Genomic DNA, 17587 nt, shown 5'->3' with positions numbered 1-17587 from the left:
ATTAATTTATTTTTAATAATTATTTTTATATTTAAATTAAATTCAACTTGCTTCTAAAAAGTTTAAAAATAGGTCAAAATTTTTTTTCATATTAAAATTTAATTTTTTCTTAATTTAATTTCTCAAAATATTTTTTTTTTTTTATTTTTAACATAAACATCAAGAATTCATAATTTTTTATTTATTTTTATTTTTTTATTTTATTTTTATGTTATTTTATAAGAATTTTAAATCTATTTACGAATATTATATAAAAATTTTCAAATAATTTTATAAAAAATCATAAAAATTTTAACAAAATTTAAAAAAAAAATTTTTTTTTTAGATGAAAAATGCGCTTTAGTTAAAATTTCACGTCAATTACCTTCAAAAATCATCCCAGACTGAAATTAATTTATGACATCAAAGTCCCACTCGGTATTTCGAACATTTCAAAACAACATTTGCCTCTAAAAAGACAACAAAAAAATTGTTTCGTGAAAATTTTCGTATTTTACGATGAAATTATTGTGTATTGACATCAATATTTGCCGCGTTTGCAAGAGACAGAGTGAAGTTTCAAGTCAATCCATCTTCGAAACTGATTTAGGAGACAAATTTCGGTACTTAACAGGCCTTCAAGTAAGTTTCCTTTTAAAAATTTTTAAATATTTTTAATTTTTTTGCTTTTTAGGCGACTCCAGACGATGGATTACCCTCAAAACTGTGCGAAAAATGCATCATGCGTCTCAAAGTTGCTTTCGACTTCAAGAAGGAAAGTCACTCTGCTGATACCAACTTTCGTCAATTCATCGCCAAAGTAAATGCTCAATTTCAGGAATTGACAATTATCAACGAAACATCGACAAATGACTCGGATTTGGAACTTCTTGTGACAGCAAATTCCGTTTCAGCTGCGAAACCGGAAAAAAGTCAAAGTCAGTCGTTCGTTCAAGGTGTGAGACTTCAACCACAGAGCACGAACCTGCCAACGACGGTCGTTCATCAAGTTCCCGCCCAAGAAGCGCCAAAAGAGGAAATTTACTCCTTTGACATGGTCGAAGACGAACAAGAAGCGGAAGAAATTGAGGAAGAAACGATTGAAGAATATCACACAGTAGCGGAAAGTCCTCAAGTTGTCTACATCGCGATCGACAATCAAAATTTCAACGAACAACAAAATTCCGTGAAAGAACAAAAAACCAACGAAAATCCCGTGAAACCGCCCAAAGAAGCAGGCAAGGAGCATTATTGCAGTCAATGCGACAAAAGTTTCAGCACAAAAACGAACTTGTTTCGACATGTTGCCACGCACGATGGACGTCGCCCGTACGTTTGTAACGTTTGTCAGAAACGTTTTTCCCAAAATTCCAGTTTGAAGCAACATCATCTGCTGCATACGGGCGAAAAACCGTACAAATGCAGCGTTTGCGAGCAAAGTTTCACCCAATCCAAGAGTTTGACGTTCCATATGCGCCGTCACACGGGCGAAAAACCCTTTAGATGCGAAATTTGTAACACGATGTTTCGACAAAAAGATGGCTTGAAACGGCATATTTTGCTGAAACATGAGAAAAAGGAACCACGAGAGATTTTTAGCTGCGATATTTGCACAAAAGTGCTCTTTTCGAGATATTCTTTGGCGAACCATAAGCGGAAACATGCGAATAAAGATAAAAGTTCAGACAAGGGTGAAGAGGTAAGATGATTTTTTTTTTGTGAATTTGAGGGAAAATTATTAATTTTTGTTTTTTTTTCAGAAGGTTTCTGTGGTAAAAGTTGGGAAGTAGAGGCAAAAAAAATGAATAATTAACAGCTGTTAAGTCCTTAGAATAATTTTTTAAATGAAAAAATATGACAAAATTAGATTTAAGTTTTAAAGGAGATTTTTTTCCAATTTTTTTTGTCGTTAATATACGTAAAATATTTTTTTTTGTAGTCAATAATTTTAAAAATTTTAATTAAGTGATTTTAATGTAAATTTAAATGTAAAGCCAGTATTAATTATTTTGAAACAAAAAATAATAATTTCGAATAAAAAATTAAACTTAAAAATATAATTTTAACTGAATTTTTATTTATTTTTAGAAAAACTATTTTTTTTAATTTCGGAAAAAATTTAATAAAAAATAAATTAATTTAATTAAATTTTAGTTCAATTTTTTTTATTTAAATTTCAATATTTTTATATAAAAAAATTCAACTTTTTCATTTCTCAAATATTTTTTTTTAATTTTCTAACAAAAAAAATCAAGATTTATTATTTTTTTGTATTTTCTTAAATAATTTTTTTATTTTTTTTTTTTTTTTAGAAAAATTAATAAATTTCGGTCAATTTTTGATTTAAATTATTTTTCTAATATTTTAATTAAAATCAACTTCCTTCTAAATATTTCTATTTAATTTTCTAAATTGAGATTTAGTTAATTTTAATTTTTTTAAAAAATTTTTCAAAAATATTTAATTTTTCTAAAAACAAAATGTATAAAAATAATTAATGAAAAAATATTAAAAAAAAAAAATTAAATTTATTTATAAAAAAATTTGCAAAATTTTTATTATATTAATATTCAACTCCTTAAGGATTTTAAATTAATTTACAAAAATTTTATAAAATTTAAAAATTAAAAAATAAAAAAGAAAATTATTTCAAAAATTCTCCAAGTTAAAAATATATCCAAAAAAAACAAACCTTTTTGAACTTTTCCATGCAGTTTCGATGACTTCCTTTAACATTTCAAGTAAAAATAATCGAATTACTATCTTCAAAATGTGTCATAAACTTCCTGTTTTACAAAAAATCCCATCAAAACAACAAAGAATGAAATTTCTTGGAAATTCATTCATTCAGAACGTCAGCTAATCTACAATTCTAATCATCAACAAAAAATCACAACAACCTTTTATTTATTACAAATCTTCTTTATTTATTTATTTTTCCCTTTTTTAATAGCTTTTCTATCGCTTGTTTCTACATCGTAAAAGTATCACCAGAAAGTTAAATTACATTTAATTTTGATTATTAAAACTCTCTTATCACCTAAAAAATACATAATTTATTACTTACTTATTATTTTCGTTCACTTACTTCATTTTTTAAAAATTTTTTGATAAATATTTTTTTTTCTTCTTCTATTTCATAATAAAAATAATTAATTTTAAAACTAAAAAAATATTTTTTTACAACAAATTCTAATTTCATTAGATTAGTAATAATTATTGCTTCGTCTTCACATTACACATTTTTTTCATTTATTTATTTATTATTTAATATTTAGGTAGTACGCAGACAAACAAAAATGTTCATTCATAAAAAAATCTATTTTTAAAAAAAATATTTGTGTCCAGAAACAGACAAAAAAAAAGTTACATAAAAAAATAAAAGAATATAAATTAATGCACGATAGCCTTTGGGGTCAAATTACTGATAGGCATCCAATATTCTTTTTTTTCATAAGTATTTAACGATATAATTTTAACAATACAGTCTTTTAAAAAATATTTGTCGCTTACAAATGTAGTCATTTTGTATATCATTAGAATAAATTTCGAAAAGTTGACCCAGACTTTTTTAATGATTCTTTTTTTATTTATTATTTATTTAGACAAGATATGTCGCTGTAGTAGTTGCTTACTTACTTATTGCAATAAAATAAATAAAATTTTATAATTATAATTTTGCGCGCGCGAAATCAAACAAAAAAGTTGCATAAATTAAAGAAAAATTTATTGTACGTTGATGCAGCTTAATGACTCGCTTACTATAAGGGCGATACAAAAATTAAAAATGTTTTCGATTTAATTGATTTTTATGATTATACGAAGAAAATTTTTTTAAATTTTTAATTTAATTTAATTTTAAAAAATAAAAAAAAATATAACATTAAAAAAATGAAATTCAAAAAGCAATTTTTTAAAAAATTTTGGTTCAAATTAAGAATTAAAATTTAATTTAATTAAATTATTTAGAATAAAAAAATAAAAAATGAATTTTAAATTAAACTTGAAAAATTGGTAAATTTTTTTTTGTAATAAAAATATAAAAAAAAATAATTTTATCATTTTATTTAAAAATAACTTTAAGAATTAAATTTAAAAAGTATTTTTTTAAATAAATTTTTCGAAAAAAAAATTAGTAAATATTGCAAAAAATCTTTTTGAATTAAATATTAGACAAATAAAAAAATCAAAAATTAATTTTTCAAAATTTTTTTAATTAAAAAAATTTCATTAGAACTTGAAAAAAAGTGAATTTTTGAAAATTTTAAATTAAAGGAATTTTTAAAAATTATTTTTTTTTTAATTTTTTTGTAAAATATGAAATCTTTTCATTTTTTTAAATAACTTTAAGAAACAAATTTAAAACATATTTTAATATTAAAAAAAAAATTAAAAAATATTTTTTAGTAAATTTTTCAACTTTTTAATGGTTTTTTGAATGAATGCACATTTTTCCTAATTTTTTTTCATATTTTCAAATTTTTTGATGTATAATTTTTTTGCTAAAAATTTTTTATAATTTGTATAAAAATAAATTTTTTAAATTTTTATGTCTTTTCAACTAATTTTTATAGAAATTTTTAAAAATTTTCTTAAACTATTAAAGAAATTTATTTTTTAAAAAAAGTAAAAAAAAAAATTAAATTTTATATAAATAATAAAAAAATATTTTAAAATTGTATGTGTTCTAAAAAAATTTTAAAAAATTATAAATTCGATAAAAAAGTTAAAAATTTTTAAATATTGAAAAATCAAAAAAATAAAAAAAAATTTATAGGAAAAAATCGAAAACATTTTCAACAATTGCACCGCCCTAACTTTAATTTTTTTCATAAATTATATATTTTATTAGTTTACAATAATAATTGTGTGTTTACTTCGAATTGCATATGTATGTAGAGATGACGAATATTGTAGTAATATTTAGATCTAATAAGGTCTCGCATAAATTGAACGTCGTTTGCTGGAATGTTTGATGATCATGCGAACTTGGCTCGGCTCAGAATTTCTTAAATTTAATTTTTTTCATGCCACTATCCGAGAGACAAAATCTCGATACGACTCGTAATTTAATTTAAATTATCATTAATGTTGTCTAACTGGGTGACATTTAACATTTCTCCTCTTCTTCGTTAAGTGAGTTTATTAGTCATGAGATGCGTTATAAATTAATCAAATTAAATTAAGTTAATGTCCAATTTTCATCTCACTTATCGCTTTATGTATTTTTTTTTTTTTTTTTGTGAACCACACCTAACAATAATAATCAGTTTTATTTCCTTCCCTTCTAAACGTCTCAATAACAGAATAAAGTGATAAGAGACCAATTATCAGTAGCGCAGAGGTTCCCAAGCACCCGTTGTTTCGTTCCGTTTGAAGTAAAGAGGTCGATTTTCCCGGAAAACGGTGATGGCGGGAAAGGGATTGTCCTGTATGTATTTCAAAGTGGCGCGTGTTTGACTCACAAAATGGGGCGGTTCGACCTGCGGACTTGTCGACAAGTGTTGCAGGATAATTTCGTCGGGTTGGGCGAGCCAGAGATCGACACCGCGCAACGGATCGTAATTAAACGGATCGATTTTTATCATACCTGAGTGCGAATCGTAAATATCCAGCACGGTTTTGCCTCCTGTGAAGTTCCGTGCCTGTCTCAGATTTATCTCAGGTCCTTTATCCTCGAATTTTGCGGGAAAAATTTCGCCTGTCGTGTTAATTCCAATCCCGTAAATAATCGGCCAATTTGTCGAATCGCGCACAATGGTGTTCAGTTCGCCGACACAACACAGCGTCAAATCAACCTCGTTCGGGTTATTTTGAAAGGCTTGCATAATTTTGTAAAAAAGTTCCTCCCCATGCCCGTTTGGGTCTTTGTACCCGCCCACAAGTTGCAATTCGATCCTGCCTTCGCAATATCCCATCGACAAATCGTGCACTTTGCTGATCATCTTGCTCACGGCTTCGTCAATCCCGCATCCATCCAAATGCGCGAGCGAAATTGCCCCCGAACCGGTATGCTTGACCACTGCGATGATACAAGTTGTCGCGTCATCCGATCCGATAAGATTTATTTGTTTGTCGTGCGATGGTACGGCGCCCATTTCCCGCTGATGCACGTAAAGCAGCCCGATTTGCGGACTTGTTGTGATAATTCGCACGGGCATTTGTGTCAATTGCGTTGCTGTGGTACGGTAATGCGGATGTTGCATGTAGAGTGTGGCGGAATTTTTCGGGCACACAGTTTCGTCTTGTATCACCCCGTTTAGTACGAGCACCATATTGCGAGTTTTCTTAAAAAAATTACAATTCCAGAGTTTTTTTGATTTTTTTTCTATTTATTGCTTAAATATTGCAGGATGAATTTTTTAACTTTCACAGTCAGCCATTTGTTCTGGTTTTTATTTATTTATTTGAATTATTTTTATTTTACAAATATTTCACTTTTAATTAAGACGCGAATTGAGTGTTTAACAATTATTTTTTTAACAGAGTATTTAATAGTTCAGATCAACTTTAACAATAAACCTCTAATAAAATAAAACCACAACAAAAAAATAAAAACTTATCACTTTCAGTCGTCTCACATATAAGCGACGTTGAATTAGCAGGTTTGGCAAATTCAAATGTGGATATAGCTGTCTCTTTCTTTTCCATTTTGCTGTCTCGCTCTAATGTTAGTGATGTCAAAAGTTAAAAGGTTTCTGTTGAAATTTTTTTTTGATCTCAATTTTGGTTAAGATCTATTAAGAATCCATTCTTAAAATAAAAAAATCTAACTTTAAATACATTTCTTTAAAATTTTTAATGTATCAGTTCAGAAATCTAATTCCTTAAATTCTAACTATTTCTCAGTATTAATAAAGATCCTCAGAATTAAGTCAAAGTAAATTTCTATAACTTTTGTTCAGTATTCAAGCTTAAGAACCATCCAAAAGACATCTTTAGACATAAATTAGAGCCCCTCTGACAAATTTCTATCCATTTGGAGCAAGATTTGACAAAAATAGCTTTGACACAGTTTTTGACACAGTTTTTTTGCCCTTGATTTAGTTTTTAAAACAAAACTATGTCAAAGAAAAAATTTTTTTTCAGTTTCAATTTTTTGGCAGTTTTGAGTTATAAAATGATTAAAAATGATAAATTAGAGCCCTCTGACAAATTTCAATCCATTTGGAGCAAGATTTGACAAAAATAGCTTTGACACAGTTTTTGACACAGTTTTTTTGCCCTTGATTTAGTTTTTAAAACAAAACTATGTCAAAGAAAAAAATTTTTTTCAGTTTCAATTTTTTGGCAGTTTTGAGTTATAAAATGTTTATAAATGATAAATTAGATCCCCCTGATAAATTTTTATCCATTCGGAGGAAGATTTGACAAAAATTGCTTTGACACAGTTTTTGACACAGTTTTTTTGCTCTTGATTTAGTTTTAATGCCAAAGAAAAAAATTTTTTTCAGTTTCACAGTTTTGAGTTATAAAATGATTAAAAATGATAAATTAGAGCCCTCTGAGCAAATTTCAATCCATTTGGAGCAAGATTTTACAAAATAGCTTTGAACTGTGTCAAAGAAAAAATTTTTTTTCAGTTTCAATTTTTTGGCAGTTTTGAGTTATAAAATGATTAAAAATGATAAATTAGAGCCCTTTGACAAATTTCAATCCATTTGGAGCAAGATTTGACAAAAATTGCTTTGACACAGTTTTTGACACAGTTTTGCTCTTGATTTAGTTTTCAAATCAAAACTATGTCAAAGAAAAAATGTTTTTTCAGTTTCAATTTTTTGGCAGTTTTGAGTTATAAAATGATTAAAAATGATAAATTAGAGCCCTTTGACAAATTTTTATCCATTTGGAGCAAGATTTGACAAAAATTGCTTTGACACAGTTTTTGACATAGTTTTTGACACAGTTTTGCTCTTGATTTAGTTTTCAAATCAAAACTGTGTCAAAGAAAAAAATTTTTTTCAGTTTCAATTTTTTGGCAGTTTTGAGTTATAAAATGATTAAAAATGATAAATTAGAGCCCTCTGACAAATTTCAATCCATTTGGAGCAAGATTTGACAAAAATAGCTTTGACACAGTTTTTGACACAGTTTTTTTTCTCTTGATTTAGTTTTTAAAACAAAACTATGTCAAAGAAAAAAATTTTTTTCAGTTTCAATTTTTTGGCAGTTTTGAGTTATAAAATGATTAAAAATGATAAATTAGAGCCCTCTGACAAATTTTTATCCATTTGGAGCAAGATTTGACAAAACATAGTTTTTTTGCTCTTGATTTAGTTTTCAAAACAAAACCATATCAAAGGAATTTTTTTTCAGCTTCATTTTTTGATAGTTTTACGTTATGAAATAGTACAATAGAACCATCCAAAGGACATTTAAAAAACTTTTCTTAATTTCTGATTGATTTTAAGATTCTCCATTCTCTGTTTTGTATCTTTTGAAGCACATTTTCTAAAAAAAAATCTAACCTCAAACTTTCAACAAAGTCTTTTAAAAATACTAAAATTACACAAAATCTTTAAAACGTTTGTTCATCATTTTCTTTTAAATCTTGTCATTTTGCCTCTGAATCTCTTAAAACCTGAAAACCTGAATAATTATAAGTTGCTATCAAAATTAGATCAAATAAAACTTGCAATTTTCAAAAATCAGTTTTTACATCCCTACTTTAAATGATCATAATTGAGACGAATGAAATTGATAAAAAGCTACAACGTCAAATATTTGAAAATTTTAACAAACAAATTTCCGTTAAAGTTTAGACTTAAGGTTGATGCAACTTTAATTACTTTTTTCGAAAGAAAATAAATCGCAATAACTCGCAATAAAATGCTCATTAATTAAAAATTAGCTGATGAGAAAATTCCACACAAGCCACAGATTTATATAAATTATCATCATTAGCTACAAGTTTTGATGAATGACAACTTTAAAAACAACAAAAATGCATATTCATACTTCATTCGCCAACTTTGATGGATTATTACAACAAATTAGTTTGATGCATTCATAATAACGATAATATTGAACTTGAAACCTGTGTGTTTGCGAGAAAAAAAAATTCGTAGACAACATTACTCATACTTCTAATAAACGAAGTAATTTTTCAACATTTATTCATATTTATTCGTTTCAATGTCGATTCCGGTTAAGTTTCGTTCAGCAAAGGGGTTCTCGTGTTACCGATTGATTCCCTGATAGATTGCTTTGGCGATCATACGTGATTGATACCGCTCGCAAAACTTGTTTCTGTGTGTTTTAGTTTGTTTTTTATCGCAAGGATGATAAAAATTTACGTAAATTCAATTCATTCGTAATTGCGTTAATTAATACATTAACATTGGCGTTAATGGCAATTATTATTATGAAATCTGTTTGGCGGCGTCAGGTAGGAGACAAGAATTTCTTTTGAACGAATGAATCACTTTAACTTAATGGAGGTACTTACGATACCTGAAAGTTCTTTGTTATCATTCATTTTTAAATTACAAGCAAACGAGACAATTGGATCCAATTGAAGGAATTTAGACTCGAGTCGCCCTTAACAACAGAAAAAAATCAGATTCCAAGTAATTTAAGCTGGAGATGAAATTCATTGTTCGCTGCGATAATCTCGTTCTATTGACAAAACATCATGAGTAATGACCATAAGTTTCGAAAAAAAAAACAATTAAGAGGCAAATATTGTGAGCTTTGATCATTTTTATGGGGAACTGCCTGCAGTTATGAACGACCTTAAGTACATTTTGATGTCAGATTACGGCGATGAGGGATAACTTGTCTTGGCAGGAAGCAGTTTAATTATAGATTTTTGACGTTTGGAGATTAGTTTGAATGGCGGGTGTGAATGAACTGCAACGGTTTATTGAATAATCTGCATCTAATGAATTTCCTTCCTGAACGATTTTTTGTTGAATTTTTGAAAAAATGCCTAAAAAAGTTTAAAATTTTTTCCAATTAATTATTTTTTTTAACAAATTTAACTAAACGCCTAATTTTTTGAAAAAAAAAATAAAGATTTTAAGCCAATTAATGAGAAATTATTTTAAAAAATTAAAAAATCTTAATTTTATGTCATTAATAAGAAAGTTTCTGTAAAATATTCGAAGATTTTCGAAAAATTTAGCTTTAAAATTATTTTTTTTTTTATAATTAAAAATTGAACTTATTAATATCTTAACTTAAATAAAATTAGGCATTTAGGTCAATTTTTTTTATTTATTTTTTTTTAATTTAATTTTTTTTTTTTTTTTAATCTATAGAATTTTTCAAAAAGTTGTAAAACAATTTAAACTTTAGAACTAAAAAAATAAATAAAAGCAAAAAAAATAAAAAAAAAAAATAAAAAAAAAATAAATAAAAAAAAATAAAAAAAAATTAATAAAAAAATTAAATAAATAAAAAACAAATGAATAAAAAATAAAAAAAAACTTCAAGATAAAATTTATTTTTGGCTCAAAAACTTTTAAAAATAATTTTTTTATTAATTAATTTTTTTTTTTTTATTATTTTTTTAGAATAAATATTTTAATTATTTATTTTATTTTTAAAAATTTTTTTAAATTATTTTTTGTTTGTTTATAAATTATTTATTTTAAAAATTTTAAAAAATTATTTATTAAATAAAAATTTAAATAATTTTTTTAAAATAAAAATATTTTATTCAAAAAATATTAAATTTTTTATTCATAAAAATTCTTAATTAATTTAAAAACAATAAAATAAAATAAAAATTTAATAAAAAATTAAAAAAAAATATTTAATTTTTTTTTCATTCTAAATAAAAAATAAAAAATAAAATAAAAATAAATTAATAAAAAAAAAATATTTTTAAAAATTTTCTTTCTAAAATAATTAATATTTTTTTTAAATTAGGCTTAATTTAATTAATCAATCTTAACTTAATTAAAATTGATTTTAAAATTTTTTAATTAAAATTAAAATTTTTTTTCAAGCAAAAGAATTATTTTTTTTAAATTAAGAGCTTTTACGAAAAAAAAAATTTAAATATTATCATTAGAGAAAATGTCAACTAATAATACTTACCTCAAATTATCAGTTCCGCCGAAGTGAAAACTAGTTGCAAAAACGAAAACAAAGTTCGTTAATCACTCCAGTTGACTTCATCGAGTACTTTTCCACGCGATACTTTTGCACATGTTAATTAGTGGCAGAGATTCAAAACCAAAACAAACTTTTCCTATTAATGCATTTCAAAACATTGCATCACTTGTGTTGAATCTAATTGTTACACATAAACAAATAATTGGACAAGACATCAATCCTTCGCCTGAAATTAAAACATTTCAATGCAAAAATGTCAGTATCAAAGCAATAAAAGAAAAGAATTAAAAAAAGGTGTTAAGGTGTTAAAAAAAACACTTTTAAAAAAAATACTATGTAAATGACCTCCTTTCACATAAATACATCTTTGACACTCAGGTTTTACGAAAACTAAAAAAAAAATTGCTGCATCACGTTTTTAATGTAACTTTTAGCCTCCATTTCAACTTTATTCTCCGACTACATGCAAAAAAAAAAATAATATCTTGTCTATGAAGAAGCTGCGTTTTTATTTTTTCGCTGATTACACAAGAAGTCCGCGTTTTATCGACTGCATCGCATGTTTATTTGTTTTTTATTAACTTTTTTTTTTCTCAATGATTAACGATCATTTGCATTTTATCAGCAGCAAAAGTTGCTTAGAATTCGCCTCGAAATGCGGGAAAAACGTTCTAGACGAACGTCAATTGGCTTGAAGTGCTCCCGAAGCCAATTACTTTCTTTCTTCTCGTAAATCATAATTTGCACATGTGATAGAGCGCATCTTTAACTTGCACTTAAAATATATATTTCACTTATTGCAACGCGAAACGACGACAGCGACATGAATCACATATTTATGCAAATTAACCGGTTATTGTGCATTGTACGGGTCCTTGTGCTGTGGTCTGCTGTTCATTTTTTTTTTCGCGCATACAATTTCATCTGTTATCCAATAAAACGACATAATGGTAGATAATAAGTTGTTATGTCGACGACATCATCATCAGCAGCAGCAGCAGCATCGATGCACACAGAATTGATTTAATTTGTCGTCTTTTCATTTCTTTCTTCTTTGTCCTCACAATTTAATGCTGCACATTGCATCAGGTAGTCTTCCCTTTTTTGTCGTTGAGAGACTGAACTTTGAAATGCGTCTTCTCGAAAAAAAAGGGATCACATTTCTTTCGACTTTCTCTACCTGGCACGTCGTTAAATTACAATAAATAGAGATAAGAAATTTTTTTCTAAATTTAGAACTGGAATATTTTCAAGATTACATTATTATTTATTTATTATCAATCGAAAAATACAGAACTATTTTCGGTGCCATCTTATCTCTTCGTCACACACAAAAATAAATATTTTCGAGAAAGGTTTATATTTCAGGCAATTAAAAATTTTTAAAATGTTTCACAATATTTTTTTTTTTTGAGAAATTAATTTTTTATTATTTAATAATTTTTTTAAAATTAAATTTGAAGCTGAAGTAAATTAATTTTAATAAAATTAATTAATTAAAAAAAAAAATAAAAAAAAAATAATTAATTTTTAATTTAAAAAAAATTATTAAACAATACATGTCTTACAATATTTTTTTTTAAATAAGTAAAATTATTTTTTTTAATTTTTTTCTAAATTTATTAATTTTAAAGAATAAAAAAAATAAATTAAAATTTAAAATATATTTTTTTTAATTTAATTTTTTTTTATAAAAGATAAATAGATAATTTTGAAAAATAAAATTAAATTTATTTTTTTTTTTTTTTAAATTATTTTTAAATAAAATTAATTTTATTTAATAAATTTTTAAAAAATAATTTATTTTTAATTTAATAAATTTAAATAATTATTTCATTAAATATTGAAAGATTATTTTTAAAAATTAATTAAAATTTTTTTATTTCATAATTTAAAAAAAACAATTTTTTAAAAAAAAAATTATATTTACCTAAATTAAATTAGTTTAAAAATTTTTATAAAAAAAATAAAAAATATAAATTTTTAATTTAATAAAAAATAAGTTAAATTATCAATTTTTTGTTTAATATTATTTTAAATTTAAATTGAATTTAAAAATAAATAAAATTAAGTTTTTAAAAAATTAATTAAAAAAATAATTTAAAAAAAACATTTTTGTCTGAGATGTATTTTTTTGTAATTTTTATGAAATTTAATTTTTTTTTATTTAATTTTTAATTTAATAATAAATTTGTTTTTTTAATTAATTTAAGATTATTTATTTTTAATTTAAAAAATTTTTTTTAATTAAATTTCTTTAAAATTAAACTTTTTAAAAATTATTTTTATTCATTTTAAATATTTATTTATTTATTTTTTTTTTTAAATAATTATTTATTTTTAATTTAATAAATTAAAAAAATAAAATAAATTATATTATTTTTATAAATTAAATTAAATTAAAATTGAATAAAATAATATAAATTCATATATTTTGAGTTTTTACTAATTTTTTGAAATCATTAAATTTTAATTAATTTTTACTTCAATATTCTTAAAAAATCAAATTTTTCTAAAAATAAATAGAACAAAATACGAAAGATTTTGTCGAGTCGCCATGACCTAAAGTCGAAATATTTTATTATTTAGTACGTGCACGCACATCTTTTCTCCTTTTCTTCATAGTTTTTGATGCCATACGACCTTTTGATGTCCTTCGGTTACTTTAATGATGCACAACAACATTCCTATTTTTCTTCATTTATTTCGTTTATTTTTTTTTTTTAATAAATATTGAAACACTTATCGATTCAATTAAAGTTTAACACGAAATCGTAAGAAAAAAAGAAATAAAATGTTGAGCAACCGAACATGATCGAATGCTGTCTGCCCGCCTGCCTGCCTGTGGTGAAGATGATGTCGATCAGTAAAAAGCCCTTTTTCCAAGCAAGACCTGCATAACTGCGGCGACGACATAAATCAATGTCACATTTGCTAGTTTTGCACAGCAAGGCAGCTCATTATAAACACGATTAATACAAGAAACTTTTATTTCTTTATTATTTATTTATTTATGAAACTAGCCGATCTGTTTGAAATTCTATCCATAAAATTTTTGCTAATAAATAAATAAATTCAGTCCGTTTCGTTTTTGCCATTCGCTCTTTTCTCTCTCGCTCTGTGTCCATTTCAATGTCATTTTATGCGACGATTTGTATTTTTAAGCAAAAAAAATCACTGAATAGAGAAGATTGATAATCAGGCAATCACTTCCTCGAAAAATAAAAAAAAATAAACCGTTTTTGTGGGTTATGATAAACACGATTTTCAAATTAAACGGTCTCTTTATCTACGCTCATCTCGCTATCTAGCTGTTTCCTCGTAAGCATTTTTTTGTGAAACTATCGAAAAATTATCATAAGCGGCCTTTCTCGAGTCATCTAGAAGAGAAACTTGACATTATAATGTTCTCACAAATGCAATGAATATGCATGGAGACGAAGATTTATAACAGCAAATCGTACGTAATTGTTTGCCCATCATCATTTTGTGCCATGTCTTACCTTTTTGTATCGGATGACAAGCAGATAGAATGTAATTTTGCTCAAAAATAAAAAATCAAGAATTGCGAATAGACGAATGAAAAAGATTAATCTGGTGAACTTTACTTGCATATGTTGGATGAATGGATGGGTTTTTTTTTGTTAGGTGAGTTTAATATTTTTTTTTCCATTGTTAAAAAAAATATTTTTTTTTAAAAAATATATTTTATATATATTTTTTTCTATAAAAAAAATTATTTTATTTATTTTTTTTATAAAAAAAAAATTATTTTGTAAAGAAATTATGAGATTTTTTTGATATTTTTTTTTTATATTTTCAATTTTTTTTTAATTCAATAATAATATAAAGAACTTGGTTTTTTTTTATTTTTTTTTTCATCAATCGAATTTAAAAAAAATTATTAAAAATCTTTTTGTAAAGTTTTCAACTAAAAAAATAATTTTAAAAGATTTTTTTTTAATATTTTTAATTAATTTAAAAAAATAAAATTAATTAATAAATTAAATAAAATTAATTAAAAAATAAGATTTTATATATTTTTATAATACTTTGTTTTAAAAAAAATAATTTTATTTTTTAAAATTTAAAAAAAAAAAATAAAATTAAAAAAAAAATTTATAATAATCTTAAAAATTATTAATTAAAAACTGAATTGATTTTTTTTAAATAATAATTATTTAAATAAAATAATATTTATCAAAAAAAATATTAATTTTTTAAAAAAAATAAAAACTTCATTTTTAAAAAATTATTTTTTTTTAATTTTAAATTAAAATTTTCGGATTTTTTTTTTAATTTTTTAAAATATATTATTAATAATAAAAAATCTTATTTTAATTTTTTTTTTTTCAATTTTATAAAAACAAATAATTCTCAAAAAAATTCTAATCGCAACTCATTCAGAATTAAACAATCAAATAAAAATTCGTCAATCTTCGGTAAAATTATTTAAAAAAAAAATCCGAACCAAGCTAATGCGAGCGTACAAGGAACTGAACTTACTGTATGCTACAGCAGACTGAGTTTTCGTGCACATCAACAACTATACAGAAAGTAAAAAGGTATAAAAGCATGTGAATGACTTGGAAGGGAGTTTATTCTATTTATGCGTTGATAGTAATAACACTTAAGTGCAAGATTCAAAAATTCAAATATTTTTTTTTTAAATTCAATACTTAAAAAATAAATAAGGTGAGTTAATATTTATTTAAAAAAAAATTTGGTGTAACAAAAAAAAAGTGCATTTAAATAAATAAATAAAAAATTAAATAAAATAGAACAAAAAAAATAAATAAAATTTCGTGAAAGTTCTTAACGAACCGAATTAAATTTTGAAAGAAATCCTACCAGAACATTCTATTCATTGTGAAATTCAATCTCAATGATTGTCTTCCTGATTATTATTATCTCGAATTACCGCGTGTTACAAACCGACAAAATCACATAATATCTTCAATTAGATCAAATTTATAAGTGAAACAAATTATTTCATAAAAAACGGGTCAATGTTGTATAATGTTCCGACACCATCATGTCTTAACAAAGAGTTTGTTGACTTCCATTAATTTTTTTCTGGACAAAAGAATTTTTTTTATTTTTTCGAAATTTCTCGAAAAAAAAATTTTTTTAAATTTAATTCAGAGACACGTAGAGATGAAATTTGTTCATTTCATTACAAAATCTGTCAAAGGAGGATTAACTGAAAAATGACTTGAAATAAATCTGAAAAAGTTCTTCAACAAAAAAGAGATTTTTCATCAACTTTGTAGCAAACAACAAACAATATAAATAACAGAATAGAGCAATAAATATCGATTTACTGAAATCAGTACGAATATTTATTAGGATATTTTGTTCTACTTTATGATATCGCATCGTAAACTTCTACCTAAAAAAAAGTTGTTCATGGCCTTCTTTTGCCATTCAATACTTTTGCTTTCGTGATTCGGTATATTATCACACTCGACTTGCTTTTTCGTCGGTTCTTCAGACTAATATTTATCGTCAGGAGTTATAAAATTTTTTTACGAGATTTTTTTTAAATATTATTTCAAAGAATTTTTGGATTTCAATCAAAATTAGAAAAAAAAAATTAAAATAAATTTTAAATTATTAAAAAAATAATTTTTAAAAAATTAAAAATATAAAAAATTAATTTAAAAAAATTAAATATTAAAAAAATTAATTTTTAAATAAAAGTAAATAAATTTTATTAAAAAAAAATCAAAAAATAATTTTAAAAAATTAAAAAATATTATTATAAATTTGTGAATTTAAATAAATTAAAAAAAAATTAATGTTGATAAAATTTTAAAAAAATAATTCCTAAATTATATTTTGAATTAAATTATTAAAAATTTTTAAAAATAATTTTGACTGATTAAAAAAATAATTTTTTAAATTTAAAAAAAAAAATAAAAATTAAAAATAGTTTTAAAAAAATTAAAAATTTTTAAAAATATTTTAAATATCTTTTTCAAAAATTAAATTTATTTATTAAGTTTTTAAACTAAAAAAATTAAATTTAATTTAAATTTAAAAAAAATAAATTAAAATAATAAAATAAACTGATAAAAAATTTAAAAGAAGTTTAGAAAAATTAAAAAATAATTTGAAAAAAAATAAAAATAATTTTAAAAAATTAAAAAAATTAATTTAAAATATTATAAATTAATTTAAAATAATATAAATTAATTTAAATTATTAATTAAATTTTTTAAACTAAATTATTTAAAATTTAAAATAAATAATTTTTTCTATTGAAAAATGTTTAAAAATTATTTTTGGTAATTTTTAAAATTATTCCATAATTTTTAATCGTCATTGACGAAAGAAAATTCTCCTCGCATGCAATTATTATTAACTTTTAGGTCAACAAAATTTCTTTTAAAATTATTTCTCACAAATTTTCCTCGTCAAAAAGGGAGTACTTATGAAATAATAATAATAATAAACAAAAATTGTATTCATTATTAAAAGAAAGAAAGACGAAAGAATGAGTTAAGTATTTATTTATGTACACGCGTGACAAGTACGGGCG

The 17587-nt window shown here is 23.4% G+C and overlaps 2 protein-coding genes across 3 annotated transcripts; one reads left to right on the top strand and one right to left on the bottom strand.

The window, feature by feature from the left end:
* The first annotated feature begins 444 nt into the window (after positions 1 to 444).
* Positions 445 to 1870, top strand: LOC134835665 (zinc finger protein 184-like). The gene is made up of 3 exons (XM_063850584.1): positions 445 to 621; positions 674 to 1678; positions 1740 to 1870. The coding sequence occupies exons 1-3, from the start codon at positions 499 to 501 to the stop codon at positions 1767 to 1769; spliced, it is 1158 nt and encodes a 385-aa protein (XP_063706654.1). The 5' UTR covers positions 445 to 498; the 3' UTR covers positions 1770 to 1870.
* Positions 1871 to 2929: 1059 nt separating this feature from the next.
* LOC134835667 (protein N-terminal asparagine amidohydrolase) lies at positions 2930 to 6549 on the bottom strand. Of its 2 annotated transcripts, none has more exons than XR_010162213.1 (2): positions 4857 to 6495; positions 2930 to 3019 (listed from the first exon to the last, which is right to left on the bottom strand). XR_010162213.1 is itself a non-coding variant. In XM_063850585.1 (2 exons), the coding sequence occupies exon 2, from the start codon at positions 6252 to 6254 to the stop codon at positions 5310 to 5312; it is 945 nt and encodes a 314-aa protein (XP_063706655.1). In that variant the 5' UTR covers positions 6255 to 6416; positions 6502 to 6549; the 3' UTR covers positions 4793 to 5309. The 2 variants fall into 2 exon arrangements, 1 of the variants encoding a protein (XP_063706655.1); XM_063850585.1 differs by lacking the exon at positions 2930 to 3019 and adding an exon at positions 6502 to 6549 and having other exon boundaries at positions 4793 to 6416.
* Between the last annotated feature and the right edge of the window lie 11038 nt (positions 6550 to 17587).

The sequence above is a fragment of the Culicoides brevitarsis genome, chromosome 3, assembly GCF_036172545.1.
Source record: "Culicoides brevitarsis isolate CSIRO-B50_1 chromosome 3, AGI_CSIRO_Cbre_v1, whole genome shotgun sequence".
NCBI lineage: Eukaryota > Metazoa > Arthropoda > Insecta > Diptera > Ceratopogonidae > Culicoides > Culicoides brevitarsis.
This window is presented reverse-complemented; position numbering and strand designations above follow the sequence as displayed.

What these genes read in the sequence shown, in the direction of transcription:
- LOC134835665 (XM_063850584.1), top strand. Translation starts at nt 499, where the DNA reads ATGAAATTATTGTGTATTGACATCAATATTTGCCGCGTTTGCAAGAGA. An exon ending in GGTACTTAACAGGCCTTCAA is followed by an intron (nt 622 to 673) that starts GTAAGTTTCCTT and finishes TTTGCTTTTTAG; the next exon opens with GCGACTCCAGACGATGGATT. An exon ending in GTTCAGACAAGGGTGAAGAG is followed by an intron (nt 1,679 to 1,739) that starts GTAAGATGATTT and finishes TTTTTTTTTCAG; the next exon opens with AAGGTTTCTGTGGTAAAAGT.
- LOC134835667 (XM_063850585.1), bottom strand. Translation starts at nt 6,254, where the DNA reads ATGGTGCTCGTACTAAACGGGGTGATACAAGACGAAACTGTGTGCCCG.